The following is a 26607-nucleotide window of genomic DNA, read 5'->3' on the forward strand; positions in this document are numbered from 1 at the left end:
TCCCCGCTTTCATCACAGGACCGGAAGAAGCCGCCTGAAAACGCCACAAGGCGGAGCGCGGCGACCTGGAAGCCGAGAGCTGAACGCTTGTCATTGCGGTCCGCTCGTAACAATAATAACGCATTTTTGTTTATTAAAAATGTAAAGGACTTACAGCGATACGGGGTAAAATACGCGGCCTTTGTTGGACTCCAAGTGGAGCAGCGCTCGAGAAGCGGAGTGATATCGGCGGGACGGTGTGCGGTGTTCCGAGGAGGTAAGATGGAACGGATTCTGGAAAACGCGGTGTGTCGCCGTGTCGGTTGATGCGGAGAGTCGCGAGCTCGGAACGACTCCCCCCTGCACAGACATTTTTATACACACAAATTATATTTATGTTCTGAAGGGGCCTCGTGAGGCACGTTATTATCGCGTGTATTATGTAAAACTACAGCGGTCCGGCGAGGCTTCGGCCGTCGGTCCGCCGTGAGGTGGAGCGGCGGTGTAGGAAAAAAAGCCCGCACCGCCGGCGTTGCCGCTGCCGCCGCCCGCCTTCCGCGCGCCTTCCCTTCCGCGCGCCTCACTCGCGCTGCTGTTGCCGAGTACCCGGGCTGGCGGCCCGGCGGCCGCGCTCCGCGTGACCGCCCTCTCGCGCTGGCTGTCAGCGCTCTAACCGGCGATGGCCGCTCTCCCTTCCATCCCATGATGATGGCATGATGATTGTCCGCGACTCAGTCTGAGCCCCCCCTCGTGTTTCAGTGTAACCTAATAATATCTCTAATAATTGTCTTTTCGTGACTCATTTTTGAGCTCTTTCGTGTTGCGAAGTGACGGGAATCTGTCTCTTTTGTCATTGGCTATCGGTGGAGTGAGACGCGGACTCGCTCACTGCTCAGTCACAGTCTGTGCAGTCACTGACTGTCACCGAAAATAACAATAATAAATAATAATAATAAATAATAACGTTTCTTACGATGCTGTTTTGCCTATTCCGAGCTCACTGGCTCACATTTGGTGTTGGATCATGGTGGTATCTGTCTATCTATCTGTATCTATCTACTAGTATGGAGGTCAGCCCTTGTCATCTTCAGATCATGTCACATGGAGCCTTGACTTGAGTGTGGAGCAGCCCTGCTGTCCTGTGGCCCACGGTGCGAGGGGCCATCAGGAGTCCGAGTCCCGCGCAGAAGGGCCACATATTGAATTGTAGCCGGTCAGGGCTGCGTACCGTCAGGAGTGCTCGTTCCCAGTGCTCCTCCTGTGTGTGTGTGTGTGTGTGTGTGTGTGTGTGTGTGTGTGTGTGTGTGCGCACGCTGAAAGGGTGCTCCCTCCTCCTTGTAACACAAGCGGTGATATTATTATGCAGTGTTCGATCCATTAAACACCTCATAGTTTCTACATTTCTGCCTATTTGGCTCTTCCAACCCCCTGTATTTGATACAGAGTCAGTCCTGCTTTGCCATGGTGTCTTCGTTATAAGATATGGGAAATCTAATCTTGCGTTGTGCTACGAAGGCTTTGTTTATTTCATGTCTTAAAATCGAAGCTCGTTCCAGCGGTACCCTGCATGCTTTCCCAGTTCTGGATTGTAAATTGTGCTTTGGACGATACTCAGTTTTGCTGACGTTTGATGGGCCGACTTTTCTGCGAACGCCTGCGTGGAGGAGGTGTCGACATTCGTTCCTGGAAAACGAAAGGGGAAAAACAAATTTCTTGTCCTTTGTAAGCAGTATTTTTTTGACTGCATTCTCCTTCCAGCTCTGAAATGACCAATCAATGGATTGATGCGCCGTCTGCAACGCTTCCCCCGTCGTACCGCGTTATTCTATTATAACTGGTATTTGTGCTAAGTGCAGTTCACCACGCACTAGGTTCATAGCTTCAAAATCAAATTTTGTGCCGTCTCTTTATAATGATAGCACTGCAGTGAATCCGAGTTTTGTCTGTATCACATTTTTATTTACTTATTCAGAAGCACAGCTGGGGGAAATGTATTAAAAAAAAAAAAAGATGATGCAAATGAGTGATACAGATGTGAAATTGTTGATTTGAAAATAACCGATTTTAAATGCAGGCATTTACATTGCAGCTTACATTTACATGCAGTTCAGCGCGTTCAGAAGAGGTGTCGACAACTGAGGAAGAGCTTTAGATACAGACGCGCAATTATTGATGCGCAGTTTGATACCACCTGTTTCTTTAAGGGAGATATGGTGGAAGATTCAGAATCCAGAAATATGATTTTTGTGTCAGTTATAGATAGATGAGTGGTCATCAGGTGCAAGTGTAATACTATGACATGTTTTTCTGTTCGTATTTTAGGGTGATGTCTCACACGGAGAGAAACGGTGAGTTCGCGAGAGCCGTGCGTTTGCTAAAGCTTGCATCAGGCTAATGCAATAAGCCTTTTGATGCTGTGGATGGCCGAGGTTCTCCCAAGGCAGTGGGGGGTTTAATGTGCCACAAAGTGCACCCTCCTTTAGCGTTCAAAGCAGGATTCCTTCAGTTCGCGCTGGTTCTACGAAGATAGAAGCTGCTTTCGGGGCCCTTGGTCTGTGGTGGTTTCGACTGGACGTGGTCATGTCGGTCAGGGTGCCTGCAAAGGTTTTAAGTAATGTTTGAAATGGAAAAATAGCAAATCGTACTGATTCAATCAACACATACAATCTTTCTGTAAAAAATATTACTAGGCCTAAACAAAAATCAGAGTTTTTCTCTCTGCTTCTCTATAATAATATAGACAGACACCCATACAGATATACAGTGGGATGCAAACCACCAGTGTACAGATTGTTGTAATTTTTCTGATGTTTGAGGTACACTTTTCCTTGATGATGTAAAAGCTAATCAGGTGCAGGCTTTTCAGCAACATATGATAACCGCTTCTTAATTTCTTAAATGTTTTTTGTTCACATACCTCTTTACATTTAAGAGGGTTTCAAGACTCACCTTTCTGACTCACTTCTCCCCGATCTCGTAAGCGCTCAAAAAGCATGAAAAAAAAGGAAAAACCTATATGCTGCTCCTCCTGTAAATATATACTGGTTTACACAGTGGAATATGACAAATTGACTGTACTCATCACATGTCTGCATCCACATCTCCTCTTCTGTGGATTTAATGCATGTATGTCACTAAGGAGAAAAGCATGAATAAAATGCAAGTGTACTGTAAATGTCTTCTGCATGTTTATGTGTACTTAATGTACAGTGATTTAGTAAAAATAAAAGTTCGACCCTAATTTATGCTTTCATTTCCTTCTTGATTATTTTAACTATTTTATCCTAATGTTTTGATTAGTTTCTTGAGACTTTTTAAATTGTTCGGAGGGTGTTTGTGGAAATACTTGGGCATGCCTGTAAAGTCCAGGAATGCGTAACTTTTTCCCCCGTTTAAAATACTGGGAAAGGACCTTCCCGTTTACATACTCTTGATATACAAACCCTTTTCAGGAACAAATTAGTTAAGTATGACGTGGAATACTTGTGTGTGTGTGATGTTTAAAATATGCCTGCTACCATGTAACAAAGACATTGGCTAGAATTCTGAGCTTATCAACAAGGTCATTGATTTTAAGGATGTGTAAATGCAATAAATTAGTTTCAAAGCAGTCATTGTTAGCAGGTAGAATATTAAATGTAAATACAATTCCCCACGCACTAATTATGTAGCGGCTGTATAAGGGAATTAAACCACTGTGATTATGTAGCCACAGAAACAACGGCCTGCAATGTTGTCATCTCCCGTTCACATCTGGACCTTCTAAATGAGCGTGTCATAGAAGGTGTGTACATTTGTTAATGTGTGTAATTATACTGCACTGTAGCACTTCAACCGAGCTGTCAAATATGGGGCATTTTACTGATGGTATATTTTGTTTCATCACCAACCACAGCATTGGCCCACACTTCAAAAATACATTCCTCCCTACACCCTGACATAGAAACGATGGTTTTTACAAATTCTGGCTGGTGTTGTATCTCCTTTTGGTCTGTGGAGATGTTTGTAATGGTGGTTTGGAGGGCTTGGGAAAGTTACTAATCTTCTCCTTGTGGCTCTCAACATGTGCTGTGTGGACTGGAGCATTTGTGCCCTGCGGTGTGCCCTTGCCCGAGGGCTGAAATTGCACCAAGGCTGGACAAGGACCGTTCCTCAGGAGGGCACGTGCCGAGTGTCGCGTCTCAAAGGCTACGTTTCATGTTGTCGTGAGATCCGCAGGGAGGCAATTAAAGATGCTGCCAGTGCCAAGGTAGATAAGGTTCTCTTGTTGCGGATGGTGCCAAAGATGTCATCCGAACATGCTCGTTTCCTCTCTAAAGTTCCAGTGATGAAAAGACGGACAATAGTATCGATACCAAACAACTGTGGATCCTTGTATACAAATTTTCAGGCTGACAGGCTTGGTCCTACATCTGATTTGGGCCCTCTTAATCTGCATCACTCGTCTTGCCATCCGTTCGCACGGTTTACATTTGTTCATGTAGCTGACGCTTTTCTCCGAAGCCACTTACAATGTTAAGCTACTTAATTATTTACCTATTTATACAGCTGGGTAGTTTCAGTGGAGCAGTTTAGGGCAAGTACCTTGCTCAAGGGTACTGCAGCTGGGATTTGAACCTGCGACCTCTTGGTCCAACATCAGAAGCTGTAACCACTACACTACCAGCTGCCCTGTAGTTTTCCAAACCAACTTTTCAAAGTCTAGATACATCCACATCTTGTTTATCCGAAGCGGAAGAACAATCAACAGCTAAATTCCCTGTTTCGGCAAATTTTGTTCGCCACGCTTTGCGACAAACCCCTCCACCCCTGGGTCTCGTTCGCAGGGCTGTTTGCTCTCATCTCTCTATGCAGTCAGCAGTTTGCTTCTCCCCTCCTTTTATTGAGATTTCCCGTGGGGGGGGATGTTCCTAAATACGTTTACTATAGTCGCCACCAGTTGTTTTATGCCACTGTTAAATTTCAAAACCGAATGCAGGGTGTAAGTGACAAAATCCAAGATCACCAAGTAGAAGCAATATTGAAAAATGAAGTAAGACTGAGCAGCGGTGCGAGTTGCGCTCCAGGCTCTAAGCAGAGATATAAACTGAAGCTGCGTTCACGGTGCGGGAGCAGAGTTGATGAGGGCCTCGATACAGACCTGTCCGGCGTGATCGATACCACTTGTACGTTGCTGAGCTGGGAAAATGGCGCTCGGGCAGATCTGCTTTGCTAACAAAAGGGGAGCCGTCAATATCCCCGCAGGGCAGAAAATGGATGTTCGAATGTCTCGCTTTTGCGGCGTAGATGCTGTCGGTAGCTGCCGCGGTGTCGCGTCTCGGCTTTTCTGCCCGCGAACCGCACGCAAGGATGCGGGCGTCTCTGTGGTAGCGCGCAGGCCGACGTGGACGCCGCGTGGATTCCGCACACGCGCCTTTCTAGGGGCCTGCTTTGGACCTTGCGTCGCGCTGCCTTTGTCTGCTGCTGTCATCACCCGCAGCTCGCCAGTTTTTGACAGCCTTTGCAGCATCTCCGGACACAGCATCAAGCCCAGCTGAAGAATTCCTCCTCCTTGCCTGCAGACCTACTTCTGGGTTCTTTTCCTCTGGGTTCTTTAGCTCCTGATGAGCTCCATTTTGAGTTTACTCCGGCCACCGTGCACATACGTAGCTTTCCACGCTTACGACGGACGCTTTAAATGCAGGAATCCCCTCCACGGCTCTTGCCCCCTGCGGATGGCGCTCAGATTCTCCCGCCTTCCCTCTCCCTTTCCTAATTACTGAAGTTTCTCACTTCTCCTCGTGAAACATTACTTTCTTTCTTGAGCGATACGAGTGATGAAAGGCATGTAGTGTACATATGAAACAAGTTCTCTTTTGGCGGAGTTAAATAAAAATAAACTGCAGGCAATGAAAAAGGGAGAGGGGGGGGGGAATAGAAGAAGACTGCGTCTTCCAGCATGCAACCCCAGTTCTCTACAACTCTGCCGTTTTTCTTCAGAGCCATGTTTTACCCCTTCTTCCTCGCTCTTTCCAGGGTGGAGCAATCCAGTTACCGAATGGAGGGGAAGCCGTAAGGCGTCAGGTCCGAGGTGTGCGGAGCCGCACGGAGCTGCGCAGGGAATCGTTCGGCCGAAGGAGGAGCCAGTGTTGCTTTGTTTACGCTGTATGACGGAGCTTTACGGATACGCAATCTCAGCGGTTCATAGTCCCACCTAAACAAGGCAGGGCTGAACTCAACACTGATAAGGTGATCAAACACCGCAGCTGTTGCAGTCTTGTATTTTCTGCATTAAAGTAGAATTGTTTTTTTTTTTTTTTTGGGTGATAGTCATAATGATTATAGTACTTTTCTGAGGTCTTTGTGGGTCAAAGAGCAGCAGTACGTTGAACCACGTGGAGCAAGAGAAGAATGCGTGTTGCTGCTCACGTTAACCTCTGACATCTTAATGTACAGAACATAGTTTTCTTTTTTTTTTCTTTTCCCCCTCTCTCTCTCTCTCTCTCTCTCTCTCTCTACATGACACTGTAGTTGTGTTGTTTATAGGGCGAAGAATTTTAACATGTTTTATGGACTGCTTTTGGTTTATGGTTCATGTTGTATAGCATTAGTAACCTTAATTTAGGTCCTACTTCTGGTCAAGGTGACCTGCAGTGGTTGTGCAGCAATATGCTCACAGCAAGGTATTCTTACTCTATCATCTGTCAGCGTACAGTAAGTTCATTGATCAAGGGTACTAACGCAGGAATGGGATTCGCACCCGGCACCGTCTGCGACGGTGCTATCTGACACCTGCGGCCCCTGTATGAGTTGGAATTTTAGTTGTCGTTATGGGGAACCCTGTCCTTCCGGTTCACGCAGGCACTCCCAGCTCCAGCCTCTGACGGGTTTTGAAACAGCCCGAGAGCCCCCAGTGCTGCTTCTCCTTTTTTTGACTTCTTGCATTCAGTCTTTTGTCGCTACTTTTATTTATCCGAATAATTTGGAACTCGTTAAAGTTTGCGGATCACATCTCGCACAACTAAGCCATTTGTTTCTGCTTTGTATAAACTCTGAAGCATCCCTGGTTGTTGTTTATTCCCCCTCTCCCATCTCACCTTTTGATGCATGATGAATGAATTCTCTTTTCCTCTGTATAAAAATCACGCTGTTCTTGAAGCTCGGCTCATGAAAGATGCCATCTGCCTCAAAGAGCCTTGTTTCATATATATTCAACAGTGCTGCCAAATTTGATTATCCTTTTTTTAAAGCTATGAATTATTGCTTTTCCACCCGTTACACCAACTGAAGTCATTACTACATCATGTCGTGATGATTTTTTTTTTTTTTTTTTTTTTTTTTTTTTTTTTTTGGACTGGCTGCTCATGGTTATACTTTCTAACTCGAGTGGAAATTCAAGTGGAAAACTCTTTGCGAGCCCACATAGCAACCCATAATTTTAGTATCCACAACATATCCTTCATTTAATTACAACACCTCAGCTCCCGTCCTCTCGCTACGGCTTTGCCAAAGATTAACGTCGCCCTTCAGCTCTAATGATGTTGAAGCCGCCGCAGCATAGAACTGCCCTTCATGTGGGCACATGTAAAGACCACTCTGCAGCTCTCTAATTTTTAGTTTTGACCCCTCTAACAATTTTTACATGACCAGTGACACATTTTCAAATTTCAGTGCATTCTCACCTTTGAGGTCCACTCTTTTCTTGGTAGACATCGGCTTTTGTTCTTTGAAGCGGTGTGTATGACCAGGTTGTCCAGACAGGGTTGTGGAGACCCCAGTTCAATGGTCTTACGCAGTCTCTGCATGGGAGACGTTTTGGCTGGCTCGTGTATTGCATGGTACTGGGCCAGGGGTGTGACGGCCACAGACCTTTGGCAGGGTCGCATTCTCAAGCTCCCATTTCTTAGTAAAGGAGCGGAGATAAAGATATTGACCGATCTCTCCTTAGTGGGCCAGCATTTGGAAGTGAGCTGCCAAGAGTGTATCAAAGGATCACTGTGAGCAGAGGCACCGAACACAGTGGTGTGACAGTCAACTCCAAGGATGTGCCTTGGAACAGAATGTAAAATTTGGGCCCCATTGTGTGGATGTGTGTGTGTGAGAGCAATGGAGTGTATGTCCAAACTGTCACATTTTGAGGGTTATTATTGTAATCAATTCATTTACCTGACACTTTACTCCGAAGTGACTTACAATATCAAGCAACTTAAAATGATTTACCCAGCTATGGCGATGGTTATTATTCACAGTATCAGTTAAGGGTAAGTATCTTAATCAAGGGTGGTACAGCAGGAGAGCAGATCATACCTCGGCCCTCTTAGTGTGAAGTGGTGGCTCTGATCACTACACAGATTTATTTTGTCCCGAGTTCTGTATATAGTGCTTCAGTAGAACATGTAGAACATGGAAGTGTCAGATTATCCCTCCGTTGTCGGTATTGCTGCAATGGGCTGGAATCCCATCTGGGATGTACCCTGCCTCATGCACTATGCTTCCAGGATATTGTTCGGACCACTGTAACCCAGCATCGGACAAGCTGCTGTTGATAATGGATTTATGAACATTGGTCATTATGCATGTACAGTATATTGTGTCTCAGTGCATACTTGTGTTTGTCACTTGTTGGTGCTACTACCTCTGACCTCAGCCTGCCTGCCCTGCACTCTCATACAGGGATCCTTTTAGAGGAGGAAATCATCCAGGGGTCCGCTGGCGGCAGGGGAGATGTCTCTGTCCGTGGCCAACTGCGACTGCCCCCACCTGGAGTGTGTGGGTGAGGTCACAAAGGAGGAGCTCATCCAGAAGTCCCATGTGAGTGTCCAGCCACTGTCACATCTACAATTATTCATTTAGCAGATACTCTTCTGCAAAAGTGACAAACATCTCGGAGAAAAATACAGGGAGTGCATTACGTCATGCGTTGTATGGGTTACGCGTCAAACATCCGGAAGGGTCTGATAACGCTTGCTCAGGTCGTGTACATCTTGCTTCATCTCCTTGTCAAGGCTTTGGCCTCCTCTGGCTTGCATGTTGCAGAGGAGTCAACCTAATGCCCATCTGTGCATTTTCAGGGCCAGTGCCAGGACTGTAAAGTTGGAGGGCCGAATTTGTGGGCCTGTCTGGAGGTGGGTAGTCTGGGCTCTGTTGGCATTAAGTTTCACAGATATTTATGGGTGGAGAGCAGCAACATGCTTACTGTGTGTTCATATGCATAGCGGTATGTTCAGTATTACGCTGTACAGGCATTCCCCGGGTTATGAACATCCGACTTCAGTAGAACCCATAGTTACAAACCACCCCCCGTGAAGCTTATTATATTAAAAATTCAAGTTACATACAATGGTTTGTAAAATCAAGTGGGTGCTACTTTGTGACACGCATCAAAACATTGCACGTCTACAGCGGTTCGTCGGCTCGTGGCCGGGCGGGGCCGAGGTAGGACAAAGACTTCATTCTTTTCAGTCACACCACGTTGCTTTTAACAGTGTCTGAAGTATGTTACTGTATTTGGCTTAAATTTTTTTTGGTTTTTTTTTTTAACCCTCTTAACAATGGCACCAAAGGAGAAATGTGACGTCTCAAAGAAAAGGAAAACGGTCATGATTGAAACTAAGGTGGAAATAATAAAACGATCGAAAAAAGGGGAAATGGAACATTGGAAAAGCGTTAGGCTGCAGTCGGTCAACGATCGGGACAGTTCTAAAGGACAACGTGAAAATAATGGAGCGTGTGAAAGGCTGTGTCCTGATGAAATCTACAGTTATCCAATTTGCGTGCAAATTTGACTTAGACAGACATAGGAATGGAGATCGTTTGTAATCTGGGGACTGCCTATACAACCTTAGTTTGCATTAATGCGTGTTTAGAGAAAATTGACACAACAGACTCTTCCTTGTAGGTGCCATGCATATTCCAGCAGATTTGTGCGTGTGTGTAACTACATAATGAAGATGTGAGCTGAATCTGAATGCTTTTTGTTTAGTTTTCTTGCCACGCTAAAAATGTGGCAGAAGGAAATGTTGCGTTGAGTGTATGCTGTAGGCATTCGTGTGTGTTTATGTTGAGGTTTGTGTGTGTTTCATCTGAACTGTGCCTCCTTCCCTGTGTGTCTCCAGAATGGCTGCGCGTACGTTGGCTGTGGGGAGTCTCACGCAGACCACAGCACTGTCCATTCTCAGGTGAGAAGCTTCCACATGGTGGTGGAACAACAAGCCCAGACACACACACACAGGGTTGAATTTTACTTTAATGCAATAAAACAAAACCCTAAAAACATTTATTTATTTTAGCAGACGCTTTTCTCCAACGTGACTTCCAATGAACTGTATGAAGTGTTACCGGCCCACACATCTTATTCACCAAGGTGACTAACACTGCTAGATACACTACTTACACTGGGTCACTCATCCATACATCAGTGCAACACACTCTCTCTGTCACTCACACACTATGGGGGAGCCTGAAGAGCACGTCTTTGGACTGTGGGAGGAAACCCACACAGGGACAACATGCAAACTCCACACTGACTGAGCGGGGATCGAACCCATGCGCTCTCGCACCACCTAGGCAGCAGCGATACTCCCTGTGCCACCATGTCACCCATGCTTGTTGATAATCAAAGTTTTTTTTTGTCCTTGCTTTTTAAATGTCACTACCTTTTAAAAAATACATCTTAGTTTGTGGGGGACAAAGTCTGCCAGAGAAAACACTCCCACAAGGTTAGGAAAATGACCTGTGTATCTCTCTCTCTCTCTCTCTCTCTCATGGTCATGCTCACACACACACGCACACAGACTCACTCTGACAATGGTTCACTTTTAGGCAGGATGAATGCAGGAGGTGACGATCCAGGAAAGGTCAAATGCTCTTTGAAACGTTTGATCCGGCGAGCTGCAGAGCTGCCACCTTATCTGCCAGGTTCCTCCTTGCCAGGTTCCCAATTGCTGTTTGCTGATCTGTGAGACTGTCTGTTTCATGGCCTAAATGATGGAAGCTGAAAAAAGCGAGGTTTTCAAAAATAGCTGCGCAAAGGCTGTAGGTGGAATTGCTGTTGAACTGGCATGTAGGTTCATCCATAATTTATCTCCTTCCAGTGGGCGCAGTCCCAGCAGCGTATTCCATTGATATGCATCCTGCTTTGGATTTTTTTTTCCCCCCTACTTCATAAGATGTTGTTTAGTGGCTTCAGATTGGAGAAGCAGTTTTGTTTTTCTCTTATAAAACTGAAAAATATTATTTCAACCGTTTCACACAGAGGGTTTAGGTGATCGTAGGTCTCCGTAAAAGCAGTGCTGGCTCTTCTAGAAAAGTGGTTCAGAGTTTCTCCGCCCCCTGCGTCCCTGGTGCAGTGTTCTTAGTCTGTCGTTTTAATTATTAACACGAATTTTCCTCCCGACCCACTTGAAGGCCAATAAGGACAGCTGCTCTGGAAAGGCTGATTGGGCTTCCTGCTGTCCCTGTACTCTGCTGCACCTTAACTAAAAAGGAGCATGCTGTTGCATTTGGATGAACAACATTTGCATTAATAAGACTCCGCTGCACCCCCAAAAGCACCTTTCCTCCTTCCTCATGCGTGATGGGTTAAAGGTTGCGTCAGGCAAGCTGTGTATGCTGACATCACGGATCATAGGAAGCCTAGCATGTTGGGTGAAGGAGACGGTGACACCAGATCTGCCATTTGTACTCCCACCGGTGACTGGTTAAGAAGTGGGAGGTGATGTCATCTTCGCAGCAGGTTCGGCGAGCGTGCGTACACTTTGCTCACGGGACGGGGGCTTTTGTGGTTCTTAGAGAGCCAGTGCAGTGATTTCAGCTCCAGCAAGCGATTAGTAAAAATTAGCAAATCAAGCCCTGATTTCTCTGAAATGTGTGATGCAAGTGCCTGCAGTTCGAGTGGTCCAAAAGGTCTCTTATAAATGTTCTTCCTGTCTGTGAGGTTCTGCAATTCCTCCTGCTCTTAATGGCATCTTGAGGCTTAATGCTGCCTCATTAATAATGCAGATGTTTTACAGAGAGGTTGTCAAAATCATCCGCCTGAGCAGCTGTGTGGTCGGTCCCTGCCTCCGCCCAGTCGACACCGCTCAGCGACACGCCGCTGACTGCTATGACCGCCCTTCCATACACGCCCTGCTTTTTTTGTGGCAAAGTGGCGTGCGCAACTTTTCTAAAATAAGTTTTTTTTTTTTTTTTTTTTTTTTTTTTTTTTTGCAAGCGCTTGTCTTTTCTTCTCCTTCTAAAATGGCTTCTGTGGTTCATAGCTTGGAAAATAGGAGAGGGTCCGATTTCAGGAAAGCCTGCTGTTCATCTCCCTGCGGTTTTTGGAGCAGAGCTGCTTTCGTACCCGAAACGGTCCTGTGTCTGATGATGAGGATGGAAAAGCGTGGGGAACGCAAGCAGGGCTTCAACTCGGGTGATTGTGCAGCCTTTCTTAAAAAATCCGGTGGAACCCAGAAAAAAAAAAATTTAAAAAAAAATTAAAAAACCCGCTTTGTTTCCCCCTCTGTTTGTGGTTATATATACTTCTAAATCAGTGGCTCTATACTTTATGGGTCTCAGTGTGAGGCAGCAAATACCCATGTCTGTTACCGTATATATCTTTTCTGAACGTAACCTCCATATACCCTGAAATTACAAATTTTTCAGTACAAATGGTGCTCCAACTGGAATATGTTGTGTCCCCCCCCGCCCTGTTTTTCGGGACTTATTCTAACCCTCCGCTCTGGCACCGCTGACATGAATTACCTGTAGACGTACTGATATTAGCCTGTCATTTCGATGGAAAAATGTCATTTCTATTACTGGTGACCATAGATGTATCTTCTATAAATATACATTCTATATTGTGTTTATCTGCCATCATCAGCCTTTATACTGGCTAAAAATGGGATCCATTTCAGTCAATCAGAGGTGTATTGAGCCACATACTGCCTCATTCTTTGAATCGATGGGGCTGCTGTTTCCCACAGCTGAGCCTGATTGCGCTGCAGAGTGAGAATGCCTGGAAGCCAACTGAGTCTATTATTATCTGCAGTGTTTGCAGTGAGCATGAGGATGTCAGTGATGTAAGAGAACTGCTGTGACAATCGGTGGCAGATTTGATCTTTTTTTTTTTTTTGGGTTATTTAGAAAGGTTCTCCGTGCGTTCTCCTGACTGTTGCGGAGATGTCCGAGTTTGAGAGTACCGTGTTTAACATGGCGGCGCTCCCGTGCAGGAGACGCACCACAACCTGACGGTGAACCTGACCACACTGCGAGTGTGGTGCTACGCCTGCGGGAAGGAAGTCTTCCTGGAGAGGAAACTGGGCCCCCGGCCTCCAGCACCCCTCAGCAAGCCCCACTCCCCGCTGCAACCCCCTGCCCAGGTAGGCCCTGCTGAGGTAGGCTCCACCTGCCAGTTCCCATCATGGGGCCTGATGGGGAAAAAATGTCAACATGCATAAACTACCAGTGTGGAAATCACATGTGTAACCGTTCATGTTAAACCTTAAGGGTATTGACAAGCATTGGCATTTTTCATGTACTCTAATTCTTCATCAACATAAACACAGGTATGTAAATTGTTGATAATCCCAGCCTAGTTCTTATTTGTTTCACATATAGTGATGAGCGGACACCAGTCAGTTCTTGCTTTTATGCTTTGTTGGATTTTCCCAGCAATTTGCAGTAGAGGAACCCAGTTTGAGTTTTGCTTGAGCTCCTCATTGGCGAAGTCGCCAGCGACCGTCGTTCTGTTGAGGTTAACTTGGGTACTGTGGGGAGAGCTTGCTCTGCTGTCAGCCTGCAGCTGATGAAGAGTTTGTGTGGCAGAGCCTTTGAGGTCCTGTAGAATACTTAACCTTTCATGACTAACATCACACACACACACATCATCTGAAACCGCTTGTCCCATACGGGGTCGCGAGGAGCCGAAGCCTAACCTGGCAACCCAGGGCGAAAGGCTAAAGGGGGAGGGGACACACCCAGGACGAGACGCCAGTCCGTCGCAAGGCACCCCAAGCGGGACTCAAACCCCAGACCCACCGGAGAGGAGGACCCAGTCCGACCCACTGCGACACCGCGCCCCCCCGTAACTAACAACATCCGGTGTAATAAAAACTGAATCCCCTAGCATTAATGCATCCAGAACAGATGCAGAACCACCCCCCCAAGCCCCCATGTCATGTTAGATGTTTTCCTGGTAGGGTGCTCACAGTGTGTTGGCCACTTGTGCTCCCACCAGGAGATCCCCAGGGTCCCCGGGAGCCCCGGTGCTCTGAGGGTCCCTCCGGCTGCAGTCTGTGAGGATCTGGACATGGAGATGGAGGAGGAGGATGAGATTCGTACCCGAGGTAGGAGCTGGGGGTGCCCTGCCATTTCCTGTCTCGCCTGTGTAGATGTATTCCTGAAATGAGGGTGCCGTGTTCAAGCAGGTGCCCTTGTCTGCGGGTGGAAAGCAGCAGTGAAGTTGCTATAGCAGCACTGCAGTGATTATGATCTTGCCAGAGCAATTGTATTTATCATCTTCTGTCACCCAGAAATTGCTGTATTACCACGTGTTATTCTATTGTTTCTGAGTTTTGAATTTTTAGTTTTTTTTTTTTTTTTTTTTGGTCGTCTCCTGTAGTGGTCATTAATGTGGTCGTTATGCTGATGAAGTGCGTAGATGTGCTTAAAGCCTTCCATCAGTTAATTCAGATAGGTTCAGTACTGATTTCTTTAGTTTTGTTTATAATTCAGGAATTGTCAGATAAATTGTCTTACATGCATAGCTGTTCCTGAATTTTTTTTCTTTCTTTCACACCAATGAGACATGGGACAGCTGCTAGCGTTGTGGTTAGAGCTTATGCCTTTGCATCCTCAGGTTGCAGGTCTGAATCTCACCCCTAGCTGTTAGTACCTTTGAGCAAGGTACTTACCCTAAATTGCTCCAGTATAATTACCTAGCTGTATAAATAAGTAAATAATTGTAGATATCGAAAAAAAATTGTAAATTGCTTTGGAGAAGAGTGTTAGCTAACCTAGTAAATGTATGTCAGATCCTCTTGCAACATGCTTGCTTCAGTCTAGTTTGGATCATGCATTTCATTCAGTCAGCAGGCAAATCACAGCATGAATTAAGAGATCAGATGGAAGGCGACCCAGCAAGCACAGGGGCTGCCGTTTTGCTGTGTAACACAGGCGACATCGGTGTGCCTGGGACCCTGGTGAGAGGGTCCGCAGGCGATTGCACTCAGTACGCGGTGCTGAATGATTGAGTGCACCAGAGCAGGGCCGTGCAGGTGTTACCGCAGTGTTTCTGATGTTGACGCCTTAGCCCGAGTGCTCGTTTCCCTCCAGGTCTCACGGGGCTGAAGAACATTGGGAACACCTGCTACATGAACGCCGCTCTGCAGGCCCTCTCCAACTGGTACGTCACTGGGCTCGCAGCCTCCCGATGCTGTTCTCTGGCAGTCGCGTAACTGCCTCCACCTGCTCGTTTTGTCAGGCCCGCTTCTTCTCTTCACTTCTTTAACTCTTGTTCCATTTTTGTCGCGAGTGAAAAATGACCCCCAACACGCTTGCTTGTATAATGACTGCACTGCAGCACCTGAGAGCTGGAAGTCGTCGTTAGGTCCGCGCTCTGCAATATTGACTACTTGCAGAAGGCCGTAAAAGCGCAGGCCTTTAGGCTAGAAAACGCTGTTTTATGTCCTTTGAGTGTGTGCTTTCCTAAGATCTGCACTATGAACCTGAGGCGTTGGGCTGCAGATCATTGCTGCCCCCCGCCCAAGCGCAGTACTTCACCTCCAGTGGTTCTTGGAAAAAGTCCAAAGGTAGTAATGGGTTACATAATGTACAGAGGACAATTCTGGGATAATAGTGCTTGCACAGCAGGTGATAACGGTATGATTGGAAACCTCATGATAATGCGGGAGATGAACTGCTGATGAAGATCATAAAGCTGGAGATTTAGGGGTTGGCTGTGCTAAACACTAGCTCAAGTCCATTATTGATAGTATTGGCATTGATGGTGAGTAAACCGCTGGCGCAGCAGGTGGGGTAGTGTTAAGAGCCGCCACCTTGCAAGAAAAGGACCCGGGCGTGAGTGGGGTCCTGCCTCCCACTGTAACCTGAACAGCGCCACTAAAAATTACCATGGTGTATTACCGGATTAATTATTCTAATAAGCTCAGTACACAAAACTAGCATTGCAAGTTGCTTTGGAGAAAAGCGACTCCTAAATTAGTAATTAATGATATTTAATATTATAAACCTCGGGCTTGGTAATCTGCTTGCACAGCTCTCTTGTTTAGAACCGCCTTTTACCCACTTGTAGACGTGGTAGATGGGAGAAGCCTTGTTCTGTACCAGGAGCTGGGATCCTTCCAACCTCGCTTTAGACAAATGAATACGTGTGTGCCGGCTTGTCTTTAACCGCAAGCACCCCACTTCTTGTTGGGCAGCCCACCTTTGACCCAGTTCTTCCTCGACTGCGGGGGCCTGGTGCGGACGGACAAAAAGCCAGCGCTGTGCAAGAGTTACCAGAAGCTGGTGTGTGATCTTTGGCACAAGAATAGGTGGGTTCCCTTTACCCCACAAAAAGTGTCATGCCGTCACTTGAGCACAATTAAAAAAATCTCCTCACTGGGTCGTTTGTTTCTCTCTCTTCCTTCTGCAGGCCCAGCTATGTTGTGCCCACGAACCTTTTCCAGGGGATCAAAGCGATTAACCCCATGTTCCGTGGATACTCGCAGCAGGTGCGTTCGCCCCCTTGCCCTCAGCTTTGCTTCGGTGACCGTCCCGGAAAGCGGGCCTCCGCTCTGCCGCTGCTGTGACTCAGGAGGTGTCGTTGCACTCGTGACACTAACTGGCACCTTCATTCCTGAGTGTGTAGCAGATGCTTTAAGGGCAGGCGCTGTGAATTGTGCCACAGTTTCACTCCTAGCCGAGTCGGATCTCAGCAACTCCTGCTCCCCTCCGCTTCATTCATTTAATGAATTCTGAAGTCAACCAGCCAGAAGGAAATCCCTGTAGCTCATAATTACAGACTTGCACAAAAAAATAGAAGGAACATGTTGTTTGATTGCATTATGGCGTTTAGCGCTTTGCTGCACCGAGTGGGATCTCGCTATGCTTCTGGGAATGGTAATCGGGGACTGCAAATTAGCCAGGGCAGTTTCTCATAAGAACAGGGCGGCTTTTTAGGACTACTGTTTGTTCAGCCTCTGACAACCAGTGAATCCTAATTTGTCACAGTGAGGCTGCCCCACGCTCTCTGCCAAATTAGCATTTCAATGGGGGATGACGCTGTCTGGGTGGATGGAGGTACGCGGGCAGGCATGTGAGATTAGCCCCCACCGCCAAGTGGACCTGGCAGGCCTGGGGCCGACTTTCACGGGAACTTGGGACCCTGCCATATTGCTCGGATGGTTAAATAAGGGATCCATTGTGGTGGGGGGAGGGACAGGGGACTCTGCCTGCTGGACTCTGCCATTATGTGTGTGTGTTTCCTTCAGTCTCAGTTCAGCCCCACATGGGGAATGCAGTTCATGGAGTTGAAGGCAGCAGTTAGCTGGCAGGAATGTAAAGTCAGACATTCCTGTAGAGTCATGCTTTATTTCCATATTCAAACCGTTTAATGTGCTTCTTTCATGTAGTTTTGGCAATGAAGTTCCTTTCATACTGGGATCTAGAGTGTTCTCCTGTCTCGTGATGGGATGTTTAACTTACTTTGCATGTCTCATCACATAGAAATAAAAGAGCCAATTAGTCTCTTCCTGAGAGGCCACATTACTTCTACCTAGCATGTTCCAAATAAAGTTTACTTTCATTTCTAAACAAGCGGTTGATAATGTATTGATTCATTTCATCTTCACTGCATAGCAGGTTTGAATGATGCGGTAATTGTGTGTGCAGGACTCTCAGGAGTTCCTGCGCTGCCTGATGGACCAGCTGCACGAGGAGCTAAAGGAGCCGGTGGTGGAACCCGATGATCACTCGCATGCCATACCCATCGATGATAGTCAGGAAGATGACAAGAGCCAGTCGGACAACGACTTCCAGTCGTGCGAGTCGTGTGGCAGCAGCGAGAGAGCTGACAGCGAGGTGACCCGAGGGCTGGACGACACCAACGAGGCAGAGATGCTGATCCCCGATGACGTGCAAGCCAACCGTGACTGGCAGAAAGAGAAGAATCTCATCAACGACTTGTATCGTGCTGGCTCCAACCAGGACCTGGACAAGGACATCGACACGGCCGCTGAGCCTGTTCCTGTCATCAGTAGTCAGGGTGCCGTCAAAGTGCCCATCCAGAACCGGATGTCAGGTAACTGAACCCTATTTCCACTGTGAGTGTTGTGGGTGATGGAACTGAGGGCCTGCTGACATGGTTTTATCCTGTTTCTGTGATTGGGGAGTGATGAATCTCTACTTTTTGTTCAGAATATCTAAACTAAAACGAGTGATTGTATCACGACCTTCGGGTGAAATTCTTATTCGGTGTCACATGTTCTCTTTGTTTCTTAATGCAGAATTTTATTTTCCCTCTCTCAAATACCTACGTTCTTTCATAATTTTTAATTGCTGAAAAAGTCCACATACACATTACATAAGTTTGCTGCTCACTGAAGGCCTAGAATGAACTACTTGGATCTGAATTATTCCATGAACCAGGGTCAGTAGCACTTACCTAGTCAACATGCCTTCAGCCAGAGTGCGCCAGAGGCTTTTGCCCTTGTGCCTCATTGGTGACTGTTGTTTTGTACCCTGACACACTGCAACCAGATTGCTACCCAGATGTCCACGTCACCAGCAGCTCCAGGCCACACAGCCCCACCCCCAATGACGGAATGGTCTCCAAAATGTCCAGCAGCCCTCCCAAATCTTCCCCGGGTTGGCCAGCTCTTGGCTCCTCCCACAAGAAAGGTATCATCCGGCAACCCTGAAGAGCCATACATCAGTGGTCAAGGGACAGAGGGCTTTTGTGTGACATCAAGAAAAGCAAATGGAGATGTTTCCATTACAGAGAGTCCTGTGATTTTTTTTTTTTTTTTTCCCGCCTGGGTTTCTAAACGTATAGGAAAAAGAATAAACCAACCTGAACTCGAACCATACAATTAGTGTTATATTAAGTACATTTTGCTGTCAGGTATAGATTTTGTTTGTGTTGCTGCAGCCCATGAGAGCATTGGGTCTCAGAAGGTGAGGTACAACTGCTCCAAATGTCCACTTCAGGCACTAATAACCAACTGTCATGTCCCCTTTCCATCACAGTGACCCCACTCTCCCCTCCAAAGAGCAGGACACAGAAGAGGTACCGCAGCATCATTGCAGACGTGTTTGACGGTACCATCATCAGTTCTGTGCAGTGTCTGACGTGTGATCGGGTGAGAGTTCGATGCTACTTAACCTTTGTGCTCAAATGCACCGAAAAAAATGTAAAGGTTTTTACTGTTTTGCACAGTTAAATCAGGCTAAGCTCTTTTTGCTTGCAGTCTGCTCATCTTAACTACCACTCTTAAGTGTTCCTTTGAATAATGATGTGTAGATGACTGTGAGGTCATTCCTGGTGTATTGTGGCTCTATTAGTGAGATTGTGTTTAACTGCTATACAGATGCTTTAGGAGCTTGAGGTTGGGATCATGTTTGGCATGGCGTGATGTCTGCATTCCTCAGGTGTCTGTGACTCTGGAGAACTTCCAGGACATTTCTTTGCCCATTCCTGGGAAGGAGGATCTAGCCAAACTGCACTCCTCCTCCCACCAGACTGCTCTGGTCAAGGCTGGCTCGTGTGGAGAGGCCTACGCCCCCCAGGGTTGGATTGCATTTGTCATGGAGTACATTAAAAGGTGGGGCCCCACTGCTTGGCAGAGGCCTTTGGTTGTCCTTGGGAGGAAAAACGCATTGGTGCTTCATTCTCTTGTTCGTGGGAAGGTGTTCATGCTAGGTTCCGTGTAGACTAGATGCTTCCTCAGTATTTCTCCGAGAGGAGTCACTGCCGCAGAATCCGATCCAAGCGTTTGCCATTGACATTGCGTTGTTTGTGTCTTTCCGTCTCAAAGCTGGTTCTGGGGTCCTGTGGTTACACTGCAAGACTGCCTGGCTGCCTTCTTCGCTAGGGATGAGCTTAAAGGTGAGGATGGGGACCGTGCACTGTATGCTCAGAATCATTGATCTAAGAATGTCACCTTGACTTCACTGGGTGAAATGCACTTAAAGTGAGAGCATTGTGAAACATAATAATAAAGCAGTCGATGCAATGTTTCAGGCACAGCTCAGTGCCGGGAGAGAGACCAGAGCTAATAACAGGTTAAAGTTTTCATCGTTGTCACTTGTTGGCTGTTGCAAAGATGAAGGAACTTAATCGGAGGCCTCGTCAACCCATGACTCTAAATGACAGCCAAAAATGACTGCTTTCTGAGGCAGAAGCTGTATTTTTATGTCAGCGTAGTTGAGACACAACGGAGTAAGGACCCGACATTAGAAACAGTCCCCACTGTCTGTTGCTGTACAGACTGTGCTTGGCATGCAGATGCACTGCTCAGTTCCTCTTTGCTGCAGCTATGCAGGTTTTTTACTAATATCTGTTTAATTTCCATTTGTTTCCCTGCTTCTTAGTAGCATGGACTATGTTTTATGAATTGAGCCTTTCACTGATCTGTTTGTTTCGCAGGAGATAACATGTACAGCTGTGAAAAATGCAAGAAGTGAGTATCCTTTATTTCTTCTTGTCCATTGTTTCATATCTTTAGTCTTCAAGTGGTTTCAGCTGTTGTAGTCCTGAAGATTTGTTATTTTCATATGTAAATGCAGTTTTATTAAATGAATTATGACTAAAGAGAAACAGAGATGCTCTTCGTGTTCTGTCTTCGTGAAATACCATGCGTCTGTGGTTTTCCCCAGGTTACGGAACGGAGTTAAATTTTGCAAAGTGCAGAGCCTCCCGGAGGTGAGTGTTCTGGGTGCAATAGCCCTTTTGTTAGTGGTGTGTACCTTGAAGGATGCTAAGCTCTTTCTCCTTGGGCTTACACTGAGATCTGTAAAAGAGCCATTCAGCGCACATCATCGCTATTCCTCCCACAGCCCATTCTTCAAATTGCATTACACGCTTCCCATAATCTTGTTTTCACTGTACGCCCTCCTTCCTTAGATCCTGTGCATTCACTTAAAGAGGTTCAGGCACGAGCTCATGTTCTCCACCAAGATCAGCACCCACGTCTCCTTCCCTCTCGTCGGCCTCGATCTGCAGCCCTTCCTGGCCAAGGACAGCTCCGCCCACACCACCAGCTATGACCTTCTGTCTGTCATCTGTCACCACGGCACCGCCAGCAGTGAGTCCTGCCGCAGGTTCTCTCTTCAAAATTAGGAGACAGGAGAGAGAGGAGCCAAAAGCTCCTTCACTAGAGAAAGCTGTATTAGCTTATTGCTTTCTCCATTTCGGTGTATTAATCGATTCAGAGTTGGAATTGCAGCATATTTCAAATGACTTTTCTTGGCTTTTAATAGATATTGGCCAGTGAGTATAATTCCTCCCTTCCATTTAGGAGCATGAAACCCCTATACTTTCTCCTTTAGTTAACAGTAATAATCCTGTTTGAATGTAGAGTGATTTAAAGTTTAAATAAGTAGCAAAATAAGTATTAATGTCTTTTCGGTCTCACTGTCAGTAGTTTGAAGGTATCCTGAAATGCAGTTTAAAGCTGTAATTTTGTATAACCATGCTTTTTTATTCAGGAGGTATAAAATAGTCAGATTAACCTTTAAGCCGTGATGCCTCCTGCCACGTGATGACTGACATCCATTCCTCTGTCTGACACAGGTGGCCATTATATTGCTTATTGTCGGAACGACCTCAACGGCCAGTGGTACGAATTCGATGACCAGAGTGTGACCGAGGTCCCTGAATCCTGTGTGCAGAACGCAGAGGCCTATGTGCTTTTTTACAAGTAAGATGTAGACGTGGTCAAAAATGAATCTGCTCTTGAGGTTAATGGAGTGAAAGTATGTCATTGACACAGTCTTAATATATTTTCATAATACTTTTCCATTGCTACAAACCTAGCTGTAAACACAAAATTGGTTGCTTCTAGAAAACAGGCTTTTATCACAGGCACAACTAATAGCACACTTCCATTACCTAGCTGTGTCATAGGTGTTGCTGCATGTTTTTTTAATTGATCTATCTAAACTGAGTCACGAGTCATTACCTCATGCTTTGTGGGGAGGAGGTCAATATTCGTTCTCCGTTATGAGAATTACAGTGGTTTGCCTCATTCTTCCCTCACCGTCGTCTGCACCACGTCTTGTGCTCATGTGCAGAAAGAGCAACGAAGATGCCCAGAAGGAGAGGAGGCGCGTCTCCAACTTGCTCAACATGATGGAACCCAGCCTGCTGCAGTTCTACATCTCAAGGCAGTGGCTGAACAAGTTCAAGACGTTTGCGGAGCCTGGCCCCATCTCCAACCACGACTTCCTGTGCTCTCATGGAGGTAGGGCCACCCTGCCCTCTTCACCTTATCCTCCTGTCACGGGCTGCTTATGGGAGTACCTTACAGACATAGACTGATCCTCATCTAGGAGTAGTTGGCTCAGCCTCTGATTGCTTGTAAGTGGTGGTGACCATTCAGTGAGTTACCTTTGAGTGAAGCTTTTTTTGGAAATTCGATGTACATTCAGATTTTTTTTCCCCCCACTAAATATTTAGCAATTTTTATCCTTTAGGTCTGCCACCTCACAAAGCCACATACATTGATGACCTGGTGCTGATGCTGCCTCAGAATGTTTGGGACCACCTGTACAGTAGGTGAGAGCATCCATAACCTCTACTAGAGACATCAGTTTGTTGTAGGATACAAAAAAGTTACTGACCCCGGAGTCCTTTAATTTTCCTCATTCATCCTCTTGGCCATCAGGTATGGAGGGGGACCGGCTGTCAATCACCTCTACGTGTGCCACACGTGCCAGTTGGAGATCGAGAAGCTGGAGAAGAGGCGCAAAGCAGAGCTGGATATGTTTGTTCGGGTACGCAATCAGGCATCTCATTCTCCCTTTGTGTAATTGCCTGTTGCAAACTGAGCAATAAAAGAATAAGAACACCCAGTGACTGAATAATTATGGTGAATTAAAGAAATGTAGAAAAAAAAAATTAGCAAAGGGAATGCAAATGCAGTTGTGCAACATGAAGTAGTAGGAGAGGCTGCAAAACATGCTGAAACACAGAAAATGAGTGCTGAGGATATGTATTTTAATGTGTACCTCTCTAACAGGAGAGATGGAGTGGGTGTCTATATATAGGTGTCTCCATGCTCGGTGTCTGTAGGATTGGATAGCGCGGTGCCCCGAATGACAGGGAGTGCCTCAGGCTCTGAGTTCAGCCCCCTCCCTTTGGTGCAGCAGCAGGCTGGTCTGATGTAGTGATACGCTGGCGCTGCGGAGACATTGCAGCCTGACTGGGGGAGAGACGTGGGCTGACTGTCTCCCCAGCTGCTGTGGAGAGAGCTGTAGAAAGGGGGTGGGGGAGGGGTTGTTCTTACGGCTCTGCTGCTGCTGCTTTGGGAAGATCTGGAGCAGTTGTCATGCTGTGCTCACGCCCTCTGTCATTAACATTAGTCAGGTTGGCTTGAGAAGTTTGGTTGTCACTTATATGTGGGGGCAAACATGTTCATATATCACTTTGGTCCAGGGATGGGGAAAAGTGACCAAAATGCAGAAGTCTGTCAATGTGTGGAAATACTGTTAACCACCTTGACATGGATCCATTCCAGAATGAACCTGGGGGCTCTGACATTTTCAGCGATTGCATTCAGGAGATGTAATTGCCAAATGTGTCCTGAGCGTGAGCTCAGCGTGACCGGTGCTCCTACGTCCTGTTCACAGCTGAACAAAGCCTTCCAGGAGGAAGAGTCGCCGGCAGTCATCTACTGCATCAGCATGCAGTGGTTCCGCGAGTGGGAAGCTTTCGTCAAAGGCAAGGACAGCGGTGAGTTGACCATCGAATTTCCCAGGCACTTGCAGGGTTTGCCACTGCTGTGCCACTTTACTCTGTCCACATCACTGTGAAGACGTACGCATTCTGAAACTGTCTAGGAATCTTCCCTCGGCCGTGAACGCTATAGTAATGCATCGACTGTCAGCAATTGTGAGCCAAATCAAGGTCAAAAACACGCAACCTCTAATGAAGGTTTTCGTCACAGTCCTTCCTTACCGACATCTTAACTAACTATTCTCATTTCAAGTCTTCTTATATTTACACCATTATGGGCTTGTATGACAATATTCCTGGTTTGCAAAATTATTTGGAAAAACTCTGGTTTTGCCAAAGTTTTACAACTTTTTCATTGTAATATAAACATTTTCTCGGTATGCCATGAGATTATTTTCTTTATTGAACACCCAGCTGACTGCAAAGTATTTAAAGAGTATTCTGTACTTGTAGAATGTTATTAAAATGTTATTTGAAAATTTTGACTGCAGTGTAATTAGCCAGTTTCAATTTGGGGTGCAGGTAGCACAATTTGATATTAGTAAAGCTCACATGAAGAATCTTGCTTTTGTCTTCCAAGATTTGCCAGGACCAATAGACAACACTAAGATTGCTGTAAACAAGAATGGCCATCTTACACTGAAACAAGGTAAATGTTTATGGACTATTTGTGTTCATGTATTCTGTGAGACTTAGTTGTAATGGAATAGAAGTGGCTGTTTTTTATCAAAAATGGTCAGATACGGTGTCCTTTGTGCAGTGGTACTCTGTACATAATTTGCAAACCAATGAAAGGTGACCGTATCGGTGCATTGCTCACGTGATGGTGATCGCTGCGTTCCTGGTTGTTTGCAACAGTTAACCGTGGGACTCGACTCTGAGCTGTCCTCACTGTGTCCCTACAGGGGCAGACTCGGGACAGATCTCCGAGGAAACGTGGAACTTTTTGCACTTGATCTACGGGGGTGGACCAGTGGTGACGGTGAGGCCCAACGTCGCCCATCAGGAATCGGAGGCCTCGCAGTCAGAAGAGAAGATCGAGGTGGAGACTCGCTCAGTTTAACTTCCTCCGTAGAATGCCTGGCCTAAACTTTTTTTTTTTTTTTAAAAAAAAAAGAAATTTTGCACTTAATTTGACAAAGCACTCAAGCAAAGGCTTCCCCCCTCTCCCTCAGTTTCTTTAATTACAACTGATAGGAGGAATAAATACATCCCACAACATGTACAGTATTTGTATATATCTTTGCGGAACTCCACGGTTAGTTTGAGAGGTCGTTTAACTCAGCTGACGCTGAAGATTTTATTGCAGTTTCCTTTTACAGACCAAATGGAACAAGTAATTAAATTATGTGACATGTACTGAATGCAGAAAGGAATAACACTGCTTGATAGGATTAGTGCTCCTGTCCGAAAACAGAGTTCTGAAAGGTGAAATGAACGTTTTTTTTTTTTTTTTGTCCTTAATCAAATTGTAAAGGTTACCAAGGGACGCTAATTACTAACTTCAGTAGTCTCAGGAACAAACTTTATTTTGCACTGTACTGTAGTCTATGAAGCAGCATGCTGGGATGGCTGGTGCCCCATTCATTCCTGAATGTACCAGTTCTGCAGATGTAAGTAGAGTCCCACAGTTGTGTGTCATTGAAGGGTCTGTGATTCAATATGCTGTTTATAGACTTCTGTAGGAAAGTCTGGCAACCCAAGTACATTCTGAAAGCATGCTTAGGAAAGATCTGTACGTACACACACACACACGCACAGACACACAAATGACTTTAAACCATAGTCTTACTTCCAGGAATTTGTGGGCTGTGGGTGGTTACTTTGATTTGCATGTAAATACAGCTTGCTTCCAGAATAATGTTCTCTCAGCAAATCTGCAACTGTGTTGTTTGCAAAAAAAGTATGTATAGAAAACTCAATGATTTCTCTAGATCCAATTTCTCCTTGTTGCCAAGTAAAGGCATTACTAAATGTGTATGGGCATGATGCTTATTCTCTGTTCACAGGCAAGAAACACAATGTGAAAGACACTTTTAACTGATCTGGGGAAAATACAAATGATTGCTTCATAAACGGACTCTTCTGTTCTGGCTGTCTGATGCTATTATTAAATTCTGGAAAATGGTTTTGTCAATAAAAAGTGTGACCAAAAGGAATAATGTTCTGAATACCTGTGACACCATAATTTAATCCTGCTTTCGTGTGCACAAGTACAAAGTGTTCTGACTATTCTCTTACAAATGAACTGCTGGAGATGTCAAGGACAGAATGTTCTAGCCAAACACAATGTAAAATACATCCACGCTCATGCGTATCTCTGTTGTAGCACTGCTCTCAGACAACACCTCCAAATGCTCTGCATTGGGTCATTTTTATAAAGTGTTTTTTTTTTTTTTTTTTTTTTTTTTTTTTTTTGCAGTTGATAACCCAATAGCTTCGCTGTTATTTTGAATTAAATTTCTTTTATTGCTGACTCTATGCAAACTAATTGCTTTGTGCAATTCTCTGCACATACATTGGGTCTAAGCAGGCCTGAGGGCTCCCAGTGATTTTTTTTTTTTTTTTTTTTTTTTTTTAAAAATAAACCCATTAAGGAGGTAGCACTCTGGGTTGCATCTTGTGAAACACACTTTGTCTTGGCAACATCAATTATGGAAATAATTGGGGTAGAAATAAGACCATGTAAATGTGTCATCGGACACAGACGA

General features: G+C 45.8%; 1 protein-coding gene across 2 annotated transcripts; it reads left to right on the forward strand.

The window, feature by feature from the left end:
• Positions 1-26203, forward strand: usp33 (ubiquitin specific peptidase 33). Of its 2 annotated transcripts, XM_018734833.2 has the most exons (25): positions 1-256; positions 5995-6207; positions 8632-8769; positions 9030-9083; positions 10074-10136; positions 13170-13319; positions 14177-14285; positions 15274-15343; positions 16380-16493; positions 16595-16673; positions 17833-18241; positions 18700-18840; positions 19189-19301; positions 19591-19763; positions 19977-20047; positions 20588-20621; positions 20818-20863; positions 21065-21245; positions 21734-21860; positions 22234-22403; positions 22636-22717; positions 22827-22935; positions 23791-23893; positions 24477-24545; positions 24802-26203. In XM_018734833.2, the coding sequence occupies exons 3-25, from the start codon at positions 8683-8685 to the stop codon at positions 24957-24959; spliced, it is 2712 nt and encodes a 903-aa protein (XP_018590349.1). In that variant the 5' UTR covers positions 1-256; positions 5995-6207; positions 8632-8682; the 3' UTR covers positions 24960-26203. The 2 variants fall into 2 exon arrangements, with proteins under 2 accessions (XP_018590349.1, XP_018590350.1); XM_018734834.2 differs by lacking the exon at positions 5995-6207.
• The last annotated feature ends 404 nt before the right edge of the window (positions 26204-26607 follow it).

The sequence above is a fragment of the Scleropages formosus genome, chromosome 3 (assembly GCF_900964775.1).
Source record: "Scleropages formosus chromosome 3, fSclFor1.1, whole genome shotgun sequence".
Lineage (NCBI taxonomy): Eukaryota > Metazoa > Chordata > Actinopteri > Osteoglossiformes > Osteoglossidae > Scleropages > Scleropages formosus.